This window comes from Aythya ferina, assembly GCF_964211825.1.
Source record: "Aythya ferina genome assembly, chromosome: 5".
Classification (NCBI taxonomy): Eukaryota; Metazoa; Chordata; class Aves; order Anseriformes; family Anatidae; genus Aythya; species Aythya ferina.
Window position 1 is genome coordinate 46,248,324 of NC_140301.1, and position 23,053 is coordinate 46,271,376.

At 50.4% G+C, this 23,053-nt stretch overlaps 1 protein-coding gene and 1 long non-coding RNA gene across 4 annotated transcripts in view; one reads left to right on the forward strand and one right to left on the reverse strand.

Annotated features, from left to right (window-relative positions):
* The window catches only part of EPS8L2 (EPS8 signaling adaptor L2), a 61,693-nt gene that overhangs the window by 37,146 nt on the left and 1,494 nt on the right, over positions 1–23,053 (reverse strand). Inside the window, exons 2-3 of the mRNA XM_084522688.1 lie at positions 4,903–4,967; positions 4,025–4,080 (exon numbers count right to left, since the gene is read on the reverse strand). Coding sequence (XP_084378814.1) covers positions 4,025–4,080; positions 4,903–4,946 — 100 coding nt within the window. The 5' untranslated portion in view covers positions 4,947–4,967. The remainder of the gene's footprint in view (positions 1–4,024; positions 4,081–4,902; positions 4,968–23,053) is intronic.
* LOC311437783 lies at positions 8,351–17,533 on the forward strand. Of its 3 annotated transcripts, XR_014693704.1 has the most exons (5): positions 8,351–8,538; positions 11,387–11,445; positions 13,273–13,678; positions 15,585–15,725; positions 16,114–17,533. It is a non-coding gene; the product is annotated as an uncharacterized lncRNA (long non-coding RNA). The 3 variants fall into 3 exon arrangements; XR_014693705.1 differs by lacking the exon at positions 16,114–17,533 and having other exon boundaries at positions 8,352–8,538; positions 15,585–15,905; XR_014693706.1 differs by lacking the exons at positions 15,585–15,725; positions 16,114–17,533 and having other exon boundaries at positions 8,353–8,538; positions 13,273–14,556.

The following is a 23,053-nucleotide window of genomic DNA, read 5'->3' on the forward strand; positions in this document are numbered from 1 at the left end:
GCCAAGGCCCTGCTTCACCTTGTGCTCACCCAGGGTGCAAGTGGGGACGTGGGAGAGCAACTGGCAAGGAATTACAGGCCAGGGGAAACAAAGGGGGCTGTCCAGTCTTATCTTCCCCACGTAGCCCCAGGAGGAAATACGGGAGGCCTGCAGAGACCCCAAGGAGCTGGCTTGTGACCATTAAACCTGTCAGTCCTTCACCATCGGCATATTCTGCCTACAGCTCATGGGTCTCCTCTCCCCACGGCTCCCCAGGCAGATGATACCCATCCCAGGGCCCAGAGGGAGCAGTGCTTCTCTTTGTGTTTGCATCCCGTGTCCTGTTACAGTGCTGAAGCCTTTCTTGGGTTACGGGAGGCGTGCAGTGTCAAGTGATCGCGCCTCGCATGCTGCCACCTTGCAGCTCCGTGTTTCTCCAGCCTAACTCGGACCACCGGCTGTGTCCATGCCCTAACCTCCCTTTTCCAGCCCCGTGCCACACCAAGGTTGGGTCTTTCCCAGAAACGAGCATATCAAGGAAGGCAGGTGGCTTGTCACTGTCTCTTGGCAGGGCAAAAAGCAGCTGAGCATCACAGGGACAGACTCGGCACTGAACAGAAGTGAGCTCTGCTGCAGGGCCATTTCCTTCTCCTAGCCCCGTGTGAAACCCGCTATAACCATTAAACTCCCCTCAATTCTATGCATCTTCTCACAGTCACAGTGCCTGATCCCTCACGAGAGACAGCACCATCCGATAAACCACAAAAGCAGCTTGGATGAGTGCCTGCAAAAGTCCACCTGGTTATTGCCACAGAAAGGGGTAGCAAGAGTGCTGGGGAGACCGCTGTGCACAGACACCTCCCTTCCAGCCCTTCCCTTGGCTCCTGCCAGAGCCATGTTGGTTTCCCCCCCACGGCCTTTCATCTGGGTTCAGAAGAGATGCCGGTAAGCGGAGAAGCAGCTTAATTTATTTATGGTACGCATTAACATTTATTCGGCCAGTTGCTGTGCATTGAGCAAGGTGGCAACCTGAGAGGTGCCAGCCATTCCCCCTGCTGCCCGCCGAGCCGGGGCTCTCTGTACGGGCAGCCACAGACGCTTCCAGAACACGGAGCTGAGCAAATGTGATGCTGTTCTGCTGAGGGGGGTGGGAAGGATGACACGGCTCCCATGACAGCCAGGCAACTCCAAGGATGGCTAAGCACCCTAGAAAGAGCTCTGATTGAGATTCTGGTAGGGATAGAGCCAGGGGAAGATATCTCAGGGCTGTAAGCCATTTTTCTGCAGAATTCCCCAGTGATTTGGGTCTCTCTGCATCCCTCTGCGTTCACCACAACATAAAAGACTTGGTGCTGTGCCATGTACCCAGTGTCACAGCACTCAGAGCAGGCCAGCTGTGACACCAGGGCAGCCACCTTCCTCAGGGGCTAGCACCTCTGCGGATCTGCGTGGCCCGGGAGCTGGGACCTGGGTGCTGTGAGCCCATCGATTCACAGGATCATTGAGGTTGGAAGAGACCCTTCAGATCATCAAGTCCACCCATCACTACCTAGTCCACCACTGAACCACGTCCCTACGTGCCACATTCACACATCTCTTAAATACCTCCAGGGATGGTGGCTCCACCACCTCCCTGGGCAGCCTGCCCCAACACCTGACCACCCTTCCCATGAGGAAATTTTTCCTAATATCCAATCTAAGACACCTGTGTGCTTTGGATCTGCAGAAGGACGTTACCCAGTGAGCTTTAAATGCAGCAGATGTCTGCATGCTCATCGCACCCAGACTTTGGAGGCCTGGCAGTGTGCACAGGCTGAGGGTCCAGCCTGACTGCACCAGAGAAAAATGGAAACATAAAAAGTCTCCTAAGCTCTGAATGTCCCTTAGCAGCATCATAATCACATAATCAAGGCCAGCTCGGCTTGATGTGATTTGTTTCATTATGAAACATAATTCTCCCTGGAATTTTAGTTCTTGCCTGCCCTCCACCCCCAAATGTGCCAGCTCACAGCAGAAACTGATGTTGGGGGAGGGAGGATTCAAGTGGGAACGGGACCCAAACATTTAAATGTTGGCTTAACACACACTGAGTGTCCTTTGGAAAAGGCACGCTGAATTAGTGAGCAAGTCTCAAGCTCTGCCAGGCATAAACTCCATGGATGTGCTTGTGCATACGGGGCCGAGCCAGCTGACAGCCACTGATTTCTGCAGTAAATTACCACAGCCCTCATAGTGCCCTGCTGAGGCAGGAGGGAAACCAGGGGCCGCTGATTTAATTCCTCTTGAGGATTTGGCCTCTGGACTTACAGTACTTGTTTGAGGTTTGCTGGAATTTGGTGGGAGAGGTCCTGTTCTTGCTGAAATTTGTTTTCGGGGTGTGTCCATGAAAAAAAAAATGAAGATATGAAGATGTAACTCAGCATTTAAAATGACTTATTTGAGAAAGTGTTTGGTTTCAAAACAGTTTTTCACCTTTTCCCTTTGCTTGCTTTTACGATGAAGGCATTGCAGGGTGGGCAGTACTCACCACCAGATGCTGCCACATCAGTTCTGTGCACACAATTAGATCCCACCCCAACACCCTGATAATTCAGAGCTCTGGGCTGTCTCCATCAGTGGGTGCTAACCTGAGCTCATGCCCTGTTTCCAACACAGTTTTCAACTCTCAGTTTCATTTTCTCATGTCTCTGTATGGCTCTCTATTTACCTTGCAACTAAAATGTTTCTGGCCCCGATTTGCAAGATTTGCATGAGCTTTCAGAGCAGAGCAAAGGAAATGGTGCTGTCAGACGCAGGACGAGCTCAACTGAGATGGCAGTCCTGTGTGCAGAGTGTAGCAGCACCCGAACATTGCCACTCCTCGGCCTCTCTCTTCTTTCTGGGCTTAACACATGTCCTTTCATCCCAAGACAAATGACAGACACAGTTCAAACCTTCCCTTGGCACCTGCCCATCATGCAGCATCGAGGCCAGAAGTAGCCCTGTCCAGTAGCATTAAATTGCTCATCCACCTTTATTCCCATGTTTCACTTCTTTGCAGCTATTCAGTTAGCATTTCCTATGTTTAACACTTCATCCTCTAAGTACAGCTCCTACCTTCCCACCAGTGCCCTCTTCTTGAAATCCATCATTTGGGGGACACAGTTTCAGGCCACTCCACACTGATGAAACTCCAGGCAAAGCCATTCAGCAACCAAAAGCACTTTCCAGGGACAAACACAGCCACCCTCATCGTGCCGCACCAAAGGGAGCTTGCCAACCAAATACAAGCTGTCACAGCCCTTCCACACCCTATGCAAGCACCAACCTGGCAAACTGACAGCTCTCTGGTGGGAGAGTTTGCAGGTTTGGGCTCCCTAAAAGCTGCAAGTGTTCCCCCTGACAAAACCCCTTCTCTTTATCCAGAGAGCAGCTGAGGGGGATGACTTCTGACACAGCTCTCTGCTTGTTCTGCCCATCCCAGCACACCCCACAGGTCAAGGCTTCACCTGGGATGCATTAAGAGAGCTTCTAAGATCAGGAAGAACTGTTATTGATACCTAAACGTTCTCTACTACTCCTCAGCCCATGTTTTGCTGGCTCCTCTGGAGCTCTGGTGGTTTATGGACAAGCTGCAGATCAGGCTCTGCACAAGCGCCAATCCCACCAATTCCCTCTGCTTCCGACCAGCCAAAGGGCACTGGAGTTTTCATGGCTCACCGAGTAGTTAAAAGAGTATAATCATTAACACGCTGAGGACAGTTTTTCCTTTGTCGGGCCCCTTATGGGGTTATCTCACTAGCATAACTGGAGAGGATCTGGGTGGCAGGTGGGAGCCGTGCCTGCATTTGCTTGCCTGTCTGCACGAAATCGCCGCTGGGCCCCGCGTGGGAGATGGCAGCGTGGAGGCAAGATGCATTTTCACTGCCGTGTCAGGGCAGCTGCTGTGCGTGGAGGTCTGAAACACAGGCCCAAGTACCGGCCTAAAGCTCCCTAGCAGCTGCCTCCAAATCTCCAGAGGTGCCCTTGCTATAGCAAACCCTACATGTCCGTGGGCATGACTTACCATACAGGTCCTTTGCGCTCAGCTTGGAGGCTCCGTCCGCTCTGCCCATGCTGCCACTGTAAGAGAGACAAGGCAGAAATCAGCTGTCACTTTTTAACCTCATTAACATCTGCTCTCACGTGCGATGCACGTGGTGATTGGCACTGCAGCCCCATGGCAATCCCAAGGGAGAGCAGAACTGCCCTCCTCACCATGTCTATCTGGCATGCTGTCCCAAATCACCTGTGTTTGCTCCTCTGACAGTGCTAGGGAAAAGGAGAACCCCCATTTTACCACTGAGTCCACCTAAACCCAAGACAGCTTAAGAGCCAGGCCTTAGGGCCCTTGTTAATGGACCCTTTTAAAACCCACCTCAGCTGCTCAGACACAGAAAGCAGCCCCTGTAAAAACATGCAAGGACATAAATGAGAGCAAAATGCTTTGAGTTTGGGGTGTCAGGCCCCTAGGAATGGGTTATATCCCCTGTAAGGCCATCCCTCCCCCTGCCCTGTCTGCCCAGGCTGTGTGTGGGAGTGTGCAGCCTGAGGGAACGGTGGGGACAGGGGAGGATCAAAGTGGCACCTCAGGGTGCCATGGCTGAGGCAGGGGGTGGCCGGCAGCTCCTGTCACGATGTCCCCCTGGGTGCTGGCGGTGGTCGGCAGCACTCTTACACCCACTCTCCAGAGACCAGGAACGTGCAGGAAAGTCGTGCCCGTGAGGTGAGGGGCAGTAATGCTGGGTACCACCACAGCTTGTGAGGTGCCCACGGAGGGTGAAACAAACCCCTGGGATCTGCAGGGGATGGCAAGCGGGACCCCCAGAAGCATCCCCCTGGGTGGTGGGAAGGAGCAGAAGTGCCAGCCATGAGATGGAGGGAGCCCACCATGGAGATCCTTACTTTGCTGAGCCAGAGCTGCTGCCGAGGGATCCCTTGAGACTCATGTTGCTTCACAGGACAGGCAGCTGCAGCAGAAGCAGAGGACACAGGGTTAGCAATCAGAAACCAGCCATCACACACTCAGATGATTTATCCGTGTGCATGGTGCCTTTCCCACCTCTGACTTGGGGTCCCCAGGCAGCAGCCTGGGCAGGTGAAAGCAGTCAGCTGGGCACAGTGGGGTTTCCAGGCTGGTCTCTGCCCTGTGGCTCAGACACTTGTCACAGCTCTGACCTGGGCCAAGGTGAAGATGACACAACCTTTCTGAAACCTACTTCCACCTCTCCCCTCTCACCCAGCCTGTGCAGGCACACCCAGACTCCGTGGCATCTCAGCACAGCCACCTTCTACCAATGCAGCCCTGCCGATGGTTTAGTATGGCCTGATGAGACCTTTGCCTTTATGGCCTCTCTGAGGCCATTAGCAGGCTCACAGATCACTGTGGCCGTGTGCTCACCATGGTAAGTGTCCTGAGTCATTTTTCATGTCCGTACTGCCATTATCTTATGCCATGTGGCTAAACACTAGCTGTTAAAGTATCCTCACCTAGTGTATTCCCTGAATAGAGAAAAGACTGCTCCACCGGCAGCATAAGGATGGAGAAAATAATTACTGCACTGGCTGGCTGCTTGGTGAGAGGCAGGCAGGCTTAGCACTGATATTTCACCTCCTTCTGCTGATGAGAATTGTAAGTAATGAGAAAATGCTTGAGAGAGATGCAGGCGCTGCTCTGAGAGCAGAACTGCAAGGGAAAAAAAAAAAAAAAAAAAAAAAAAAAAAAAAGGGAAAACAAGGTATAATAAAAACTCGGGGAACATTTCATATTGGGATTCAAGATATCCACCTCAGTTCTAGTGCGTGAGTTGAAGGAAAGCCAAGACAAACTCTTCAAGGTTTTTTATTCCCTTTTAAGAAGCTCGGGAGGCACCTGTGTGTGGGCTGTGCACTCAGCACCTCTTTTCCTTCTCCTGGGTCAGACCCTGCTCACCTCATTATGAGGTTGTCAGAATTCAAAGGTATGGCTTTAAGATACCCGTTGGTGGTCTGAAGGAAGGCATTAATCGCTGTTTTCAGTGGGAGCTCCTGCAATGGAACCTTTCAAGGTGGTTGGCACGTGCAGAGCTGCCTCCCTGAGGTTTTGCTTAACTGAGTTTAGGCTCAATCTGTGTGCAATCCCTGGGGAATACTTTGGAGTCATCCCTGGCATCTGGGATTTCCCAACGGGAGGCTGACTGTCTCTGCTGCAGGGCTTGTTGTATCATCGGCAGAGCTGCCCGAGATTCCCTAGGTATCCGGTTTTATTCCTCGTGTTGGAAACGCTCGCTTGTGGTATTTTGCTCTGTACGTTTTGCCCTGAGGTCAGGGCAGATTCGCAGCTTTCCTACCGATTGTAACACGTCAGAGGGATGTGCTTTGTGGCGATACAGCTCTCCAGGTGAGGCACACAGCATGCAGGTACGCTGCTGCTACCATTGCACAGCCACACACTCGTGTTCACACGGACTCCCCTGGCATTTTCTGGGCTCAGCCTGATGGCTTTTGGCCTCTTTTGTATCGCAGTAATGCTCCTCAGTGCTAAGGCACGGGTAGAAATTACTTTGAAGTGCAATTTGTAGATAGTATATTCAATTCCCATTTTCATATATTAAATTCCCATTTTCATCTCTCTTTTGGCAGACACCAAAGTCCATGCACACACAAACGTGGCTATAAATTTATATATGTTAGAATAGAAACTTGGTGTTCTGCCAGCCTCTCTGAGCGTAAGAAAACCCATCCCTGTGCCCAGGCTTAGGTACCTGTGAATTTTTCCTCTGTTAATAGCTGTCTGCTGGTTTCCTCTTACAGTCCTCAAACGGTTCCTATCTCTCAGATCTCTGTGTACATTAGCATAAGATACCTGGAAAAGGGAACGTGCTCTAATAAACCCAGCTCTCTTCTGTTTACTTTATACTGTCTGAGCACTTTAGTCCCATGGCTAATGATCAGAGCTGGGAACGTTTCTGCTTATTAATGTAATATTTCTGGCTCCCTTTCACTTACTGCCGCAGGGCCGTGTCCTTAATGGGCTGAAATCCAGGTTACTCCAGAAGGTAAGGGAGTGCCGAGTTTGCCTGGTGGAGTTCAGAGCTTGCTCCCAAGCCCCAGCTGTAAAAAACAACAGGAGGAACCAGGGTCGCAGCCGAGGACTTGCTGCTTTTGGTTTCTCCTTCACAAGCAAAAGACAAGCTCTAGGGGATCTGGTCCTGCTTTTAGAAGAATCCATCTGGCCAAATCCTGCCTTGCTGCCAGAGGAATGGGAATGACAGCATTCACTGCTCAGCCTCAGGGGTAGAAATGGACCAGCCATAAAATGTGCCAATTCTTTATCTGCTGATGGTTAATAAGAAAATACCTAAGGGAGTAAGCTGGGCTCCCTAGAGGAAGGCAGAATAAGCTAGTGCGTACCTTGGCTAGTAGAAGTGTCTCCAGACCTTTGCAGTTACCAGAACTACCTGCCAACATGCTGCCTGCAGTGTGCAATGGGAACAACCTGACGCCTGGAAAACAGCACAAGAGGCTTTGTGCCCCTCGTACGCTGATGCTCCAACAGGCTTTTGCTTAGCTGAGCAGAAGCTGTAATGTGTTAGCATGAAATGTCAGCGGTGCTGATATCAATTGCTCTGTCTGACCCATCTGCCTGAGTGATCCCTGCTCCATTTCCTTGTTCGTAATTGCAGTAACCCCAGTGCTCCCAGTGCCCCCCGTGCCCCCAGTCCTTTGCCTGCTGGGAGGTTGTGCTCGCTTCCAGGTCTCCTGCACCTGAACAAGGGCACGGAGCAGGGAGCAGTGTGAGTGCCTGCCGAGTCAGCAGGTTTTTATCCTGCTGGGCTCCCTGCTTTTTATTTATTCATGATATTTTCATTATTTAACCTTCTTGATGCTGCTTTAAGGACCATGTCTCTGTTCAAACTCGTGTTAAGTGAAATGAGGGTGTGGTGTGATGCTGGCCAAATTAAACCAGGACAGATCCTTGAGCCAGAGCTTTTAATTCAGTTTAAATTGTCTGATATTAATTGAATCCTGGCTGGTTGACTGGAGGAGGACACGCTTCTGATGGGTTGGAGTCTTTATAATTATTTTGCTAAATTGAGAGACAACCAGACTTGAATAAGATGAAGAAGGGGCTGAGAGAACATCACTTCTAAATGTGGATGGAGCCAGGGACAAGAAGCAAGAAGCTCAGGGGGCTGTGACCAAGCAGCTTGCTTTCCTGGGTTCCCTGTCCCCATGGGGACATCTCTAAGAGCTCCATCAACCTGCAACCTCAATGCACATGTTGTCTTCACCTTCTGCTGTCATTACAGCTGTGCTCACACTCTCTTGATTAGAGGGTTCCTGATCTCTCTCTTATCTCCCTGCAGGGTGTGGCTGCTTTCTCCTCCTTCCCCAGTGGGCCAGCATGCATAAGGAAGGGAAGCAAGAGGCAAATTTAGCAGTGATCCTGTAAAGCCTCCATCCCACATCTCTATCTGCCCAAGCCATGCCCAGAGGTCCCATGTGCTGAACTGGGGGCCCAAGGGAGACCAGTGGAAGCCAGTGCTAGAGGACACTGAGGTGGGTGAAGCATTGTGCTTAAAAGCCAAGGAAATCTCACTCCCTGATTTTCCGGACATCCTTGCCCTTGAAGGTCAAATATCCTCCCAAAGACACACATATTCATGATAGGAGCTTGTCATTGTTGTCTGTGCTCCATTTCTGTACTTTTATTGTAAGTGGAAAAGGGCCATGCATTGTTTTGACTTTCTTTGAGCCTTTGAAGAGGGAGCTGCAGCCCTGCAAGGGTGGAGAAGCTCTGGGATAGAGGAAAAAGTAATAGCTCTCTTTTCTGTGGGCTGATCACTGCAATTGTTATACAGTATTTTTATCAGGAATATTTCCCACTTGTCTGCTGTGGCCATGCATTGTTTTTGTTCTCAAGCAAATGGAAAGGGATTGTGAAAAATTCTAAATATTGGGTGAAGATTGGACAACTTGAAAGTAGGAAATATTCGTGTATTTTTAGGGCCAGTACAATTCTCATCATAATCACAGTGAATACCAGTAACAATAGCAGCATCTAGTGCCTGCAAGTGTTTTTCCTGACAGGTCTAAGAGCACCTTTAAGACTGAGATCAGAGTGGGCTGGAGAGGGTTTGTTGGTGTCAGAGCCCATCACAATACACAGCTGTAGCAGCAGAGAAATGCTGGGCAGAATGTAACAGGTTTTGCTGGAACAGCAGAAAAAAATAAGGCCAAGCTCAACTTAAGACACTTGTGAGTAGAAACTTTGATACATTCAGTCTGAAATTATCTCCAGTTTAACATCTGTTAAAACTCAGCTGGATTGTGTACTTTAGTGTTAGCTAGATTGTGTTTGATATTTATCGAGGACAAAATATATTCATCTATGTGAAAGAGCTGTTTGAGTGTGATTTTCCCTAAGTTTGTATTGGATGAGATTTTTGAAATTTTCTGTTTTAATTCCAAGCTGGGATGAAGCCAAATCTCAGAAACTTTCAGGAAAAATAACTAAAAACAAAACAAACAAACAAAAAAACCACTTATTTTTCTGTGAAGTTCTGACTAGCATTACTTCACCTGTTTTACACACAAGAAAACTGTGGCACAAAGAGCTGGAAAGAACTTGTCAATGACCACGTACATCTTGGTTCTAGAGGAAGGAAAAGGAACTTAACTTTGCATTTCATGCATTGCTCTGTCTGGTAGGACTTGCTACTCCTGAGCCGGGCAGAGTTTTGTTTAAGAACTGTCTCCAAAACCTTAAAACCCAACAAGCTATCTAGGTATAGTAGTAAGCTTATCTGTGCATGGGCTAACTCACTTCTAACAGACCTTGAAAAATCCTGCCAGGTGTGATAGGACTTCCAAAATGCCCATGGACTTGCACTGAAATATTATCCTAATTGGAGCCATTGTACTAATACTAATTGGTTTAACCAATGTGTCACCAAAAAGGGGGCAAATAGGGCTTACTGTCCACAGCCTAAAGCTTTTCTTGACTGGTTGGGCCAACAGGGCTGAGGCCAACAAGTGAAGTGGTCCAGGCAGCCCCATCCATGCAGCCCAGAGCTGGTGGTGGGAATGGCCTTGTTCTGCCCCACATGTGAAGTGCCCCAGGACATGGTGAGGGAAGGCACCACCAAGCAGGTTACGGGGCATGAACATGGGTGAAATGTACGTGATGGAAAGGCTGCCCCAGGGCAGGAGGGCACAGATCCCCGGCAGCGTGCTGCTGTCTGTGCAGGCAGCCAGAGCCAACTGGATGGGCCAGGCAGAGGTGCTCAATTAGCAAAAGCCTCGGCAAGCAGCATAAAGCATCAGTTAGAAACATTAGCCGTCCACCTCATGATGTTCTCTTTTTAACTTCCCAGGAAAACAAAGCACTGTCTGTTAGAGTTGCTGGGTGTTTTTGTAAGGGAATGTGATGCTGACGAAAGCTGTTTGACAGACTGTCCTGCAGAGCTAAGCCTTGTCATGTACACAAGAGCAGAGGAGCACAGGCGCTGTGGCAGGATGTGTCCTGCACTGCTTGGCTTGTCCACGCTCCAGACAGCCCCTGTGAACGTCCCTCCAGCTCCCGTCATCTGCCCTACCTGCTGTGGTAACATATGGGAGGAGCTGGCAGACAGAAGGGGCTACATCCCACGCCATCCCACTAATAGAACAGCTTTGTGGTGTTGGGGAGGCTTTGGGGTGTGTGCTCAGTGCTCCCCATGGGGCACCTGAGAGCTATAAATTCACATGGCCTGCTTTAGGTCTCTAAAATGCTTGTGGGGTGTAACCCAGGAGACTGCAGCAGACCTGGGAATTTAACCTGGGTCTTGTGTGTCCTGATCCAGCATCCTTACGAAGAACCCACCCTTCTCTTGCCTTCAGTTGCTTTTCTGAACCTGCCAGGAAGTAAGCCTGGCAGGGCTCACTAAAAGAAACTCAAACCTGTTCTGTAGGGTCTCTTCCAACAGCATACACTCCTAAAAAAAAAAAAAAAAAAAAAACCTGTATTGGGGCTAGTCAGATAGCATCAGGGGAAACCCATATCCAGAGCAAAGAAGCAAGTGAACATGCTACGTTTGTTGCTGCTTTGTAAAAGCAAGCAAACAAGACACGTTTCCTCTTAAGACTGGAATTTCCAAATCCCATCTTTCAGATCAGGCCTTGCAAGTCAAGGTGGTTCAGCGAGGCCAAGTCTAAGCTTCACGACTCCATTTGAACCTGTTGCTGGTGATTTCCTGCTTTGAGAAGGGAAAAGCATCCAACCAATCTCTTGCAGAGACTCCCTGGGAGTCCCCTTTATTATCTGCCCTCTTTGAGATATCTTTACAGAGCCCCATGTTTTGGAAAGCAATGAGTCTTGGTTTTTTGCTTCCTCCCTCCCACCTGTGGCACCTTTTCATCTTTGCAGTGACAGAGCCAGTCAAGATCACAGGTCGCTTTGGGAAGATGCTAGCCCCTATGGAAGAGGTGAGCCCAAATGCAAGCATAGCATCAGGGCATGCACAGCATGTAGGTGTTACAGTCGTTAGAATCACAGGCAGTGGGTACAGCCTGCTGGGTGCCTGGAAGGAACACTCCCTGCTCTGCACACAAGATTTTTCACATTGCAGAGATTCTCCACGAGACGAGCACCCGGATAAATACAACCCAGCCCAGCAGGTCAGGGACATCAGTTGCTGGCAGAAAGACACGTTGTAGATTTGGCCAAATCCCAGCTGTGACTGGTGTGTTACTCGCTGTGTAGCTATCGAATACCCAGGTCCAGGTAGAGAAGAACCAAGTCTTCTTCAGCCTCCATGGAAGAAGCAGGGAGCAGCTTTTTTAGGCCAAGACACCTCTGCCCTACAGCCATCCCTCTTCTTTGATGGGACCGACTGCTGCTTTTTAAGTCTCTCCCCTTCTTATATGCCGTGCCCTTCTGTGCTCAGCCCAAATGGGTAAGATTTATACCCATCACTGAGGATTGCACCCAAGGAGCCAGTGCCTTGTTCACCAGCCTCCTCAGAAACAGCAACTTCTGCTTAAAAAGTGTTTCCTGAGCAAACAGTCCTACTTCCCAGCATTGCAAGGGGAACACCCACATGCTTGTCCGGCAGTTGGGCTTGGCATGAGCAGTCCCCATGGGCCACACAGCCCTGCCAGCTTGCACTAGGAGTTTGGAGGCAACACATCTGCTGTCTGCACTATTGATCCATCATGGGGATGAAATGGAGGCTTGTGTTGAAACACAAAATGGTACCGTGGAGCAGAAGTGCCAATATTTACAAATTCTCAATGTGAGATTCACAGATCACCTAGAGAAAGGATGGGAAATCATCCCCCTGCAGCACACTTGTACACACACACACGTGTGGCTGTTTGCAGTCCATGGCTGATCTGCAAACAGCCCTTAGTGGAGACCCAGGTCAGGAGCCAAGGCAGTGCTGGAGGCTCTGGGAGCCCACAGAGGCCGGTGTGGCAGAGGAAGGCTCTCAGCACAAGCTGAACCAAACTAGGAGCTTTTATATTCCTGCCAGGAGGTAAAACTCCCCTTAAAGAAACAACCAAAAGCAAGTCTAGACAGTGCCTTGCCCTATAAATATCCAGGGAGAACGCGCAAATAGCCACAATCACCAGGATCTTGGGACAAAAATTGGAAGCTGACTCCACCTCCACTGCCCCTCTGAAAGAAGTGTGGGCAGAGTCCTCAGGCTGAGTCACTGCTCCTGAATTCACACTTTTCCTCTCTCTTGGAGAAACCCCACAGAAGCCACGGAAAAGCACAGAGCAGGCCTGGGCTCGCTGTGTCTGCCGAGCCTGTCTCCTCCAGGGCTGCCAAGCTGAGCATTACCTGTGCTTGGGCTGCGGTGTAGCAAGCCTCAGAATCCAGCCCAGAAATAGCGTGCCAAGTATTAATAGATGCTTTTCGGGACATGGAGGGAGGCGGAGGAGTGCACGCTGTATGAAAGCTCTTTAAAATGGTGTAAAAAATCCTAGTTCCAAACTATCCCAATGGGACGAAGCATGCTGTGAGTCCCCTGGGAAGAAATGCGACATGAGTTCCTTAGGATTCCCAGGAAGGGAAGAGTGGTGTGAGGAATTTTGTAGTCTTTTCCTTTGTGCCCACACCTTCTGCGAGCAAAGGCCGTCCCCTTGTCCAGCTGCTGGCAGATGGGGCATCGGGAGAAGAGAGACAGGCAGGGAACGAGGGGGTTAGAGGGCAGCAAGGGGGTTAGAGCTGTGATTTTCAGAAGGGGGGAGGATTTGACACTGTGCCTCTGTTGCTGAAAGGGATCCTTTTTATTTTCTGTGTAGAAATCAGGACTCGGATGTCAGGCCAGTAAAAACAGGGAGTGACTGCGTGTGTGTCATGTTCCAGAGCAGGACGGATCACGGCCCAAGGCACTGCCCTGTTCTGCTCCAGCCCAGCCTGAAGGAGGGCATTGAATCGCTTCTGTCTTCAGGCAAAGCACCAAAGCCCTGTGCGCAGCTGGCAGCGTGCTCGTGTCTGCTGGCTGCAGGCACTGACTGACTCCCAAAGCTGGTCCTCACGTGCTCCTCACTGCACAACAGGGACACCTCTCCTCTCTCGTTCGGCTTCTTCCAGAAGTAGCAGCTGATCCAACTATCAGACAACTGTCCTGACACCACACTGACACCTGGGTGGTCCCTGTTATCCCCCAGGGGTGTCCGTGGTTTATTGCCAGCTGCAGCCATGCAGGTTGGTGACTGACTGGCTGTTGCAGTGGTGATTGCTTTGGGCTGACCACCCAAGTGCATTAATAGTTCATTAAACATTTGCTCTAATGTGTAGGTACACCGTGACCCCACCTAGTACCGTACAATCCTTACAAGCCAGCCTCTGCAGCTACTGCTTTTACAGGTGACCTAACAGATAAATTTGGCAGACAAACGCATTTTCCAAATTGCTTCCCAGCAAAAGCCTTAGCCCCAGGAGGACCGTGACACAAACCTGAACACCGCTTGCCTGGCTAGTGCCAGCCTAGACAGGGAAGAAATGCTTCAGGGGAGGATGTCTGGGTGGCATGGCTGGTCCCTCACCAACCCCCAGGAGGGGCAGGAGGAGTTGGCCTTGTAAACAGACTCCTGCACACCACCGGTTCATGAGTAAGACAGGGGTATTGAGATCAATGGACATTTCCACTGCCTCCTCCTAAAGGAAGAGCATTCTTGGTCACTCCCTGGTGTGCTGATTCATTTGTCTGGCAGAGGTTCAGGTGTGCAGCAGGGCAGCTAGTGTGTTGAGAGCTTTTTTCTTTTGCAGCTGAGAGAAGCTTGTTGTTAGGCTGAGAGCCACTTTTGGGGCTATGTTCAGCATGGTCATCTTGAAGTCCCTGGGGTTGCAGCAAGATGCAGAACATAATGGGTAAATGTGAACCAAGAAATGCTTCTTTCCCTGTGGAGGAAGGTCACACCATGAGATCTTTCCCCAAAGAAAGGGAGAGGAGTGCAGCCTCTCTCCCTCTGCCTGTGCCAGCAAGTAGATGTTCCACGCTGCTCCCTACTCCTTTTACAAATGTCTGCATACAGCACTTCGGGGTTGGGGCAGCTAATACATCAATAATTTTCATTTCCTGCTCTAAAATTCACCCTCTGACTTTGGCCAGGAAGGTGGGGCAGAAGATACGAGGGAGATTCATGTCTTGAAAATCACACTTGATGTTTTAAGGCTTTTCCAGCCTCCTTAGCCTAATCACGACAGCATTTGTTGCCACCTCTTCCCACCCCATTTTATGCTTCCTACTCATATCCTGTCTATGTATTTTTGGCCACTTAAAAACAATTCATTTGAGCTAAAACTTGGCACGTGGGAGCACCGGTACGAGTGTCACTGCAGGAAAACAAGCTGACATCAGTTTAACCAGCTCAGTGACTTGGTGGCAACCACAGTACCAGGGACGTGACAGGGCTCAGGTCACATTTTGGGCTGGCAGGGTGGTGGGGATTCTCTTATCAAATACCACTTGCTGGTCACCCCTGGAAGGCAGAAACAGGAGTTCATCAAAATGTGCTTTGGCTGTCAGTCGTTTATTTGTTTTACCTGAGAAATGTTGAGATTTTTGGATTCCCACAGAGTCCTCCTAGGAACTGAAATGGTGATTTCTGATGCAAAATGTGTTCTGTTGGAAAATATTTGACCAAACTTCTATGCTCTGCTTGGAGGATAGCCTCTTTTGTGTGGTGAGTTTGCAAATGAGGAAATAAGGGCAGAATGTGAGTGAAAATTATTAAAGTAGGGCAGATAACAAAAATGGCATAACAAAACTGTATGGTCTCACAAAGAGAGAGCTGCAGGCTGAAGTGGAATCAGCTCCTGTGGCTGGGAGGAGAGGTGCAGGGCAAGTGCCTGAGCTGGGAAGAGCAGCTGGCTGTCAGGGGAAGAGTTGCACTTGGTGTCTGGAAACCCACAGAGGATGGGCACAAGGGCAGGTGATACAAATGGGCTTATTCCTTGCCTGCTCTCTTTAACCTTTTCTTAAGCACCAAGGTGGTGGCCCCCAGCAAGTGTGTGCAGGAGCACTATGACTCAGAGCAGGAATCAACAGGGTTTGAAACCCATTCCCCCCGACACACACATTTTTTCACCTTGCTGTTTCATTTTCCAGCCGGATCAGCTCCAGGACCTGACTTGCAGCCCAGCCCCACGAGATGTTGTGCCAGCACAATGAAGCAGAGTCACAGAAACACGAACAACCGAGAATGCTTCAAGCCAGCATCACTGCCAAATGTGGAGCCCCCCCCTGCATGTATGCAAGTAAACCCTGATCTTTTTCAGTGTAACCATCTGTGATCTGGGCTCAATGGCTGATTTCCATCACTTGGGCTTTCAGTAATGCTACCAGGCTCTGGGGATGAGGCCTGCAGGAGCGGGATTTTGCAGCACAAACAGCCAATTATGCAGTAACCAGAACAGTCCCGTGAGAGATCATTCCAAAAACAAACAAAAAAAAATCTGTTCCCTTTGCCCTTTGTTTCATTTAGAATAGAAGGATGTGTGTGGTTGGGTTTATCAAAAGAATTTAAATGGCAGTTCCTAATCTTACAGTGCAGAAATGTTTTAACAATCTCACTGAAAATAAAATAAAATTACACTTCTGCTAGGGCAAAGAGTAAAAGCATATTTGGTCCCTGCAGCAGAGGTCTGGGATGAGAGTCTGTGAGGATTACAAGAAACCAGGAGTGATAACAGAGCCGGAAAGGGCATAGAAAAGTTTCCTGCGATGTCTTGAAGAGACATCATCAGAGGCTTCATCAGCTGCTCCCATGTGCCCACAGGGGCTTGGCACAGGGATTTCCAGTCCCAAAAGACTAAAGCTCTGCAGGCAAACACAAAGGAGACACTTTCTGCTGTGGGAAGCTCAGCACTGTGGAGAAGGTTACCCGAGCGGCTATGCCATCTCCAGTCTTTATTTTCAAGAACCGACCAGGTAAAGCCCTGATTTCAGGACTGACCCTGCTTTGGTTGGGCTAGAGACCTCCCGAGGTCCTTGCTGACCTGAATTACCCCATGATCTTCAAAGGGGAGAGGGAGAATGAGCAAGAAAGCCCTTTTATGCAAGGAGGTGGGCAATCTCAATGAGCTTCAGGCTTTGATGGGAGAGGCAAGTAGCCCAGAAAAGCACAGGAATACATGTTGTTTTGAGAGGGACGGGCTCTCTGAGAAACCAAAGGCATTTATCCTGCACCAGAGCAAACACCAGCTTTCCTGAAAAGCAGATATGCAACCCTGGTAGCAAAACTTCCTGTACAGTTCCCCTCAACTGTAGATAAAATTATATTAGATATAATTTTTAGCTCTTTCTGTAACTACCCTTCCTGGCCTGACCTTGGTGGACAAGAAGCTCTCCTGCCCACAGCTGCCTGGAGTTCAGGATGCTCCCAGAGTTTCCTGAAGGTGCTCTCAGCACACACAGCCCTGGTGGAGCTCAGCTGGGCTATGACAAAGTGCTACTCCTGGTGATCGCCTGCCAGGTCCTCATCTGTAGGACCAACTTGTGGCAAAAGCCTAGCATGGACCTACTGCTAAGCTGGGTGTTTTGAGCTAACCAAGCCCTAATTTCGCTTGAGGTGTTAGGGGAAAGAATGCTGAGACGAGAGGACCTGAGTGGCAGTCACCCATGCAGTGGAGAGCGGATTCTTCATGCAGCATCTTGGCAGCTATTTGCACTTGGCCAAGGACAGATCATGTTGGAGCCAGCGTCACACACGGTGCTCTTAGGAAAACACTAGGGACTGCCGAGAGTGGTGACAGCCCAGATTGGCCCTGCTGTCTTCACCAGTGCTTTACGTGTTCTCCTAACCTTTGACTTACAAGGTCTTGGCAGGCAGGGAGCAAAGATCAGGAGTTTCCTTGGGGTTGTGCCAGGTGTGGAGCAGATGTTCTGGGGACCTGTCTGGTCTAGTCCGCATGTGACTGCAGCAGGCGGGCGCTGAGTGCTCAGCTTGTTTCATCCAGCCACCCTCAGCCCTCGCTTCCTAGGCTGTGATTAAACCTATACAACATTTCCTCTCACCGATCAGTCACCGGGGCTGGGGCCAGAGGCAGCTGCCTGGACACAGGGTCACCCATTGCCTCTCCCCCCGTGCTCAGCTCCCTGCGGGTGTCAGGATGAATTTGTCCGACTGCACTTTGTCCTACCCATCTAAACTTTTGACACCCCAAACTACCTGTGGCAAGATGCAGCTCAGCTCTGCATGGTGAGCTCAACCATCTCCTTTTGTCTGCGCTGCACTTGCCAGCTGCTGGTTTCTCAGGATGCCCCCTGGCTCTGTTATCAGTAAACAACTGTTCCCATCTCACTGTCTCCATGCCACGGGCAGCATCGCGGATCTCGAGGACAGCAGCACCTCAGCTCCGTCACTCCCAAGCTGGAGAGTATTGTGAGTTTCGTAACTTAAGTCACATATAAAAGGGCCCTTCCTTCTTTATTTTTAAACAGCAGCAGAGTGGAGGAGCAGTGGAAGAAGGGTGCTTCCACGTGTGAGAGGATTGCTCAGGCAGCTGATGGCCTGACCACACCTAGGGTGTTACCTGCTCCTACTGGCAAAGACCAGCGACAAGCACAGCTCTGGTACATTTGCTTTCAATTTATCCTGTTCAACCTGCTCTCACCTAGGTCAGTGCAACAGCTCCTCTGACTAAGCTGCAGTTTTTCTGGCTTTTTTTTTTTTTTTTTTCAGTTGGTGAAACCTTATTTTATTTTATTTTTTTAACTTATTCAAGCAGTAGCAACTGACAGCAACAACAAAACTGACAGTGCTGTGGATCTACAATCAACCCTGAGAGCCTTTTATGGCACATTTACTCTCCCCAATTCTACTGAAAACAAAACAAAACAAACAAAAAAACACAACATGCTCCTCACGTTATTCATATCTAACCTGCCCTGGCTTCGTTTGAGTGTCTGCTTGGAGTGAGCTTATGCTGGGATGCTGGACTGTGCTCTCCCTTCACCAGCTTCTGCTACTGGAGTACTGCAGGACCAGTTGCAAAATGCTGACTTGCACCATTTAGGAACCAGCACTTTGACTTCAGTGGGCCTAATTGCTGCTCCCGTGTCGTAGATGTACTACTGTCCTCCTGCAATTTGGAAGGGTTTGTGTCAGCACAGTCGTGTACCATCACCACCTGGAGATCTGCTCGGGATGCTGGCCTGCAGGTGCCTGGTGCTGCAAGGCTCCATCCCCTGCCAGCCCGAGGGGCCTGGTTCTTTTCCCCTGTGGAGCTGAGCATGGATCCAGCCTCTTGAGGTCCATATAATTCCAGTCAGAGGCTTGTCTCTCAGTGTTGCTTGGGTGCAGGCTGGGGCACACTTCATCCCAGAAGTGCTGCCTGTGTCAGATACTAAGGGCTGGAGTCTCAGCAGGGGACAACTCAGGAGCCAGCCCCTAATCCCAAACCTTACACTGGACAAGCAGCACCCACACCTGCACAGGCTATCCGGATGCTTGTTGTTCCTCCTCCTTCTTCAGAGAGTTTTGAAAGTCCCATATCTCAACCCAGAAGCAATGCCAAGAGCATCAGGTACTGAAAACAAGATGAACTGCCTCACTGTGTGAAAGTCAGTGTTACAGATTAACCTGCGGGGAATGGCCGGGAACAAGTCCATTCGCTTCCTCCCCAGAGGAAAGCATGAATATCTTTCTAGGGAACAGAGAGGTTTTAATTAGTGCTCCCTTCTGCATAAAGCCTGGCTCTCCTACTCCGTCTCCTCAGATGAACACAGCTATAATTAAGAGGCAGCAGTGTCAGGAATGAGAGCAGGCTCCAGCCTGTGATTTATTAAGGGCTGTCGTGGGTGCAATTACCTTTCTCTCTTCCCCTCTCCCCAGTGTTTTCATAAAGTGAATTTACTGATGAAAGAGGTGTTTCAGGCTAGGGCAAACAGATGTCTCAGTGCTTATCTTCTGCACAGACACAGAGTTGTTGCTTCTTTCTCCATAGAGTTAACATCGAAAGCCTCAAACCTGGCTTGGACAATTTCATATCTACGAGTCCCAGTTCTGGCCCAAGCCCCAAGCCTCTGTGACTCCCTGTGAGCCACATCTGGACCAAGGACCAGCACCCACCAGCACCCTCCTCACTGCCAGTCATCTTCTGCAGGATGAGGAGTGACCCCAAAGGAGTCCTGCTGGTAGCAATGAGGAGTGAGCAGCAGTAAAGGACAAGGCACCTGCTTTATCCTCAGCAAGGAGGTGGGTTAGGGTTAGGGTTTGGGTTTGCTGACTTTGTATTTGCTGGTGCAGGTATCTAAGAGCCCACAGCTTGGGTGGCAGCTCTAGTTCTCCCAGTGGCCAACACCTCCAACACACAAAGAGCTTCTGAGTTAGACACAGCCCTGGTGTGAAGCCAGCACAGGCACCTTGTCGCCTTGTCCCGTCTCCGAAAACCACTACGAGAAGCAACAAGTGAGTGGAACCGTGCTCCTTGCTGGAGCTCAGTGATCGGCTCCCAGATAGTTCCCACTTCTGGTTGTCTTCAGCGAGAGGGAAGCTGCATGTAAACAGTCTGGGGGAGGCTGGTGTTGGCTCAGACTGTGCCCGCTCTCTTGATTTAATCATCATCCTGCCAGCGGCAGTTTTTTACTTTCTGTATTGCTTAGCAATGGTCAGCATTACTGCTGGGTGGCTGAACTTTGGTTTATTGCCATTCAAATGGTCCGCAATTTACCTTTGCAGGATATAAATCTGGACAGGCTCAGACTGATAAGAGAGTGGGAGGAAAAAAAAAAAAAAGGAAGTAGGAAGAACAAAATTCAAGCAAATTCGAATTATGAAAAGCTTTGAAGTGCCAGTAACCCAGCTGAAAACCAAGGCAAAGAAAGCATTAAAGCACTTGCTGGCTCTTTTCAAGGTGGTGTTGAAGACCCAAGCCCACCTAATGCGTGGTGTTACTGCTCTACTGGCCACCAAAGGAACCGCCTGCACCAAGGGCAAGGCTGGGCTGGAGGTCAGTGAGCCACGAGGGCTCATTTGTGCCACACCTGCCCATCACGACAGCCAGAGCTGCTGCCAGATCCTATCAGCTGCCCCCTTCCTGTGAGTCCCCACCTTTGGCTTCCTCTTCCTATCCCCATCCCCATCCCACCACCACAACTGGGAACAGCCCCAGCACAGCTCCTCCTTCCCATGGGATCCCACAGGACACAAACTCCTTCCTTGTGACAACAAGTCCAGAATGGACTCAGGGTCAGTGGAGGAAGGTAGTGTGTGTGCCCACTGTCCAGAAGGCAAGCTTTTGGGGAAGCTTTTGGTCTGCTTCCTTGGTGGAACTTTGGTGGTGGTGGGCACATTGCAATAAAACCCTTGGGATCATTCAGGGAATGGGAACACGGGCTGGGCTCTCCTGGGAAACTGCAGTGCAGGTGAGTGGGGAAAGTCTCCAGACTGGTCCAGCTCCCAGCTACACACCCTTCCTAATTGTGATTCTTCCTGATTTATCTGAACTACCAGGAAATAAAAACACTGGAGCTCTTTTGGTTAACCCCCTGTGGCATCATGTATTTCAAGTTTGCAGGCGGTGACATCCCCACCTGGGTGGAAAGGAAACCTCCCACTTCCCTGGGAGAGGAAGAGCTCTCATGTTGTGCAGAGTTGGCTTCGTCCATGCAGGAGCAGCTCAATGACACCAGTGCATGGGATCGTCTCCCCATGATCGAATCCCTCTTGGCAGCATTTCTGCCAAGTGTTTCATCCTTCCCCTCCCTTCGAGTGGGAGGCTGGAATACCTCCTGGGTAGGCAGGTAGGTATTTTTTCTGGGCACCTGCTGAACCTTGGCCAAAGTAGGGTAATTTAGGAGGCCGTGCTGGAAAAGCCAAGTGCTGCCAGGCCTTCCCGGTACTGCGTGCATGCTGCTGCTCACCACAAGACACCCTGCTGCCGAGAAGGCTTTATTGCAGCGTGGGAAGCCATCGCTGCTGCTCCAGGAAGTTGGTGCACTTGTCCTAGCACTTCTGCCTGGGACACGCTAGGGAAGGCTGGTGAGGCTCGAGTATTTTTAGAGGGTGATGAATTTTATTGCCAATGACATCAAGCTCCTAGGCTAAAGGCCATGCAAAGACATGCGCTGACTGCTGTTTTGTAAAACGGACGTGAGGCCAGACATCAGACCTGCACAAGGAGAAGATGGCTGAGTCCTCGTCAAAACCACAAACCTGCCCTGACAGCATGCAGAGCGAGACCATGGCATGGAAGAGAGAAAGAAAGCAAAACAGTGTGGTGGGGATGGCTCCAAAGCACTGCCCCAGGACCCAGCCCTAGGGGAATAAGGCTCCGAGGCTCCCCCCACGCACTCAGGCTTTGCACCCAGACTTATTTATATGGATGTTTCTCAAGCCCACACAAGCCAACGCATATATTTCCTGTTTCACTCCTTTCTTTGTCTACCAGAAGGACCGAAAACTCACGAGTCCATCAGGGTCCCTTCTGAATCACTGTCGCTATGAAGTTATGCTTCCAGCCTGAATTTCCCTGTGGCCCTACGAAAAGCTCTCTGTTTTCCAGCACGTTCAAAGCTATCTGGTGAAGGGTGAGATGCCAGCGCACATCTGCAGATGCGGTCCTGAGGCCATCCATCTCAGCGGGGGCTCCTCGTTGGGACGAACAGCCCAGTTACTCCTCTGGAGTGATGCTGGCTGGCCTGGGTTCCTCCTGTGCAACCCCTCCCTGCCTCTTCATGCCCTTTCCTGAAGCCAAGCAGCACCAGCAGGACAGCCCTACAAAATGGTGGCTGCTGCTAACGCTACCGCAGACGGCTCCTTCTTCACAATGCACCTGTGTGCACGCAGGCGAGCTGCTGTCCAGCTTGGCAAGCACCCTGTCCATGCAGACAGGGAGTTGGTCAGATGGAACCACAGCAGCAACAACCCAGAGGACCTACTTGGCCAGGCTCGGGGCCAGGTTTTGTCACTCCAGCTGATGGTGAGTTGTTTGCAGTCAACAAAAGCGGGCACCGAAGGAGAGAGGCTGTCTGCCTCCAATACAGGGCCCGTGGACCAGAAGATATTTCCCCCTTCAGGCTGCTCACCTCTGACTTAGTGAGTTTGCTTGCTCTGCTGCTGGGAGGTGACAGCCACAGTGGCAGAAAGCCGAGGACTGCAAGCTTGGCAAACTGCTTTATCACACCAAGCAAATGGGGGAGTATGCGTGTGTGTGCACAGCAGCAGCGCTCCATCACAGCTGTTTCCTTCTTCGGGTCTTTACCAATAACCTGATCAATGATGCTGGTGCTCAGCTTCTTCTCCGCTGCCCAGAAACAGACCCAGGCCCTGTAACGTTTTTTCCTTACATGCTTAACCCACCCTCCTTGTCCTGCAGAGTGCAGCAGATCCTGTGCCAGACTCGCTGCAGATTCCTGTGTGTGCTGCAGGGCTGGGATCCAGCTGAGAGAGCAAGAAGTCCCTGACCAGCCTCGCTTCCTAACTGTTCAGCAGCAGAAACCGAAAGCAGGTACAACCCAGGTCCAACAGCAGGCCTGGGGCTTAATCTGTTTGTGTTGTCCCAAACACCAGTTTTTAACCTTGTTTTTAATAGGGCAAAGCAATGACCTTTGCCACTTTACAGACACGTTCCCAC